The sequence below is a fragment of the Cebus imitator genome, unplaced genomic scaffold, assembly GCF_001604975.1.
Source record: "Cebus imitator isolate Cc_AM_T3 unplaced genomic scaffold, Cebus_imitator-1.0 Scaffold602, whole genome shotgun sequence".
NCBI lineage: Eukaryota > Metazoa > Chordata > Mammalia > Primates > Cebidae > Cebus > Cebus imitator.
This window is the reverse complement of record NW_016107917.1, coordinates 425369-426856: the sequence shown is the minus strand read 5'-3', so window position 1 is coordinate 426856 and position 1488 is coordinate 425369. Positions and strand designations below refer to the sequence as shown.

The 1488-nt window shown below is 46.9% G+C and overlaps 1 protein-coding gene across 1 annotated transcript in view; it reads left to right on the top strand.

The window, feature by feature from the left end:
• The window catches only part of NONO (non-POU domain containing octamer binding), a 16434-nt gene extending 15124 nt beyond the window's left edge, over positions 1-1310 (top strand). Inside the window, exons 6-7 of the mRNA XM_037734307.1 lie at positions 863-902; positions 1095-1310. Coding sequence (XP_037590235.1) covers positions 863-902; positions 1095-1231 — 177 coding nt within the window. The 3' untranslated portion in view covers positions 1232-1310. The remainder of the gene's footprint in view (positions 1-862; positions 903-1094) is intronic.
• Positions 1311-1488: the final 178 nt, after the last annotated feature.

Below are 1488 nucleotides of genomic sequence, written 5' to 3'. Positions count from 1 at the left end.
GTTGTGTTTTGGAGGGAAGTTGACGCAGGGTAGGCATTATCACATAAAATAGTTGTGAATCCAAATACTTCATGGCTCCTGCAATCCTGAGGTTGTTTTGGTTGTGGTGGTAAAAACTGATCATGCCCGTTTCCCGGTCAGGAAACCAAAAGAAAAAAATTGATAATGCCAAAACTGGATAGTTTTTTTTTGTTTGTTTGTTTTTTAAGACAGAGTTTTCATTCTTGTCGCTCAGGCTAGAGTACAGTGGTGCAATCTCAGCTCACTGCAACCTCTGTCTCCCAGGTTCAAGTGATTCTCCTGCCTCAGCCTCCCGAGTAGCTGAGATTACAGGCATGTGCCACCATGCCCGGCTAATTTTGTATTTTTAGTAGAGACGGAGTTTCTCCATGTTGGCCAGGCTGGTCTCGAACCCTCGACCTCAGGTGATCCGCCTGCCTCGGCCTCCCAAAGTTCTGGGACTACAGGCATGAGCCACCATGCCCGGCCTGAAGGGGAGTTCTTGCCTCACAGGCAATTTAGGATGAAAAGCTGAGTCCTGCTGTATTCTGTGTAGACTCTGACTATAGGAAGAGATATGCAACCTTGGCTACTCCTCTGCTGTGATTGCAGTTGTACAGGTTGGAACTTTTAGAAGAAATCTCTTCCCCCTTCCTTTCACCTCTCTGTTCCTAATAGGAGACTGACTTGTGTCCTAGTAGCTCCGTGACCTTGAATTTGTCGCACAACTATCAAGGGTTATGCTCCACAGCTTGATCTCAGTGCTTTTGGGATGGGTTAGGTTATCCATGTGTGGTCTTTGATGGATTGTGATAGAATGTACTGCTGTCTTGGACTGTCTTGAGTATTTTTTGTTTTTCAGAGAGAGCAGGAGATTCGGATGGGTCAGATGGCTATGGGAGGTAAGGACTTAGGAGGTTAATGGCTCTAATTTCCTTTTTTGTTTGGTCCCTGGTGAACTGTGTAGCTTCTGCTACCTACTTTAAGGGAGTGACGTGCATGTCTTGGCCCAGAGGTCTTGTTGAATTGTTTCCTTTGTTATGGAAAGAGACTAAGTCTCTCTCCCTTGTACTGATCACACTACTCTGCTTTAGGTGCTATGGGCATAAACAACAGAGGTGCCATGCCCCCTGCTCCTGTGCCAGCTGGTACCCCAGCTCCTCCAGGACCTGCCACTATGATGCCGGATGGAACTTTGGGATTGGTAATAAACTGCCGGGCCCTACAGTAACTCTAAATGGTGGTAGGAGAACAGGCATTGTTTTCATAGCCCCTAGGCCTACCTCAATTTGCTACAGTTAGCAGTCTTTTTTTTTTTTTTGGAGATAGAGTTTTGCTCTTGTTCCAGGCTGGAGTGCAATGGCGCAATCTTGGCTCACTGCAACTGCCGCCTCCCAGGTTCAAGCGATTCTCCTGTAGCTGGGATTACAGGCGCGTGCCACCATGTCCAGCCAATTTTGTATTTTAGAGGCAAGGTTTCACCATGTT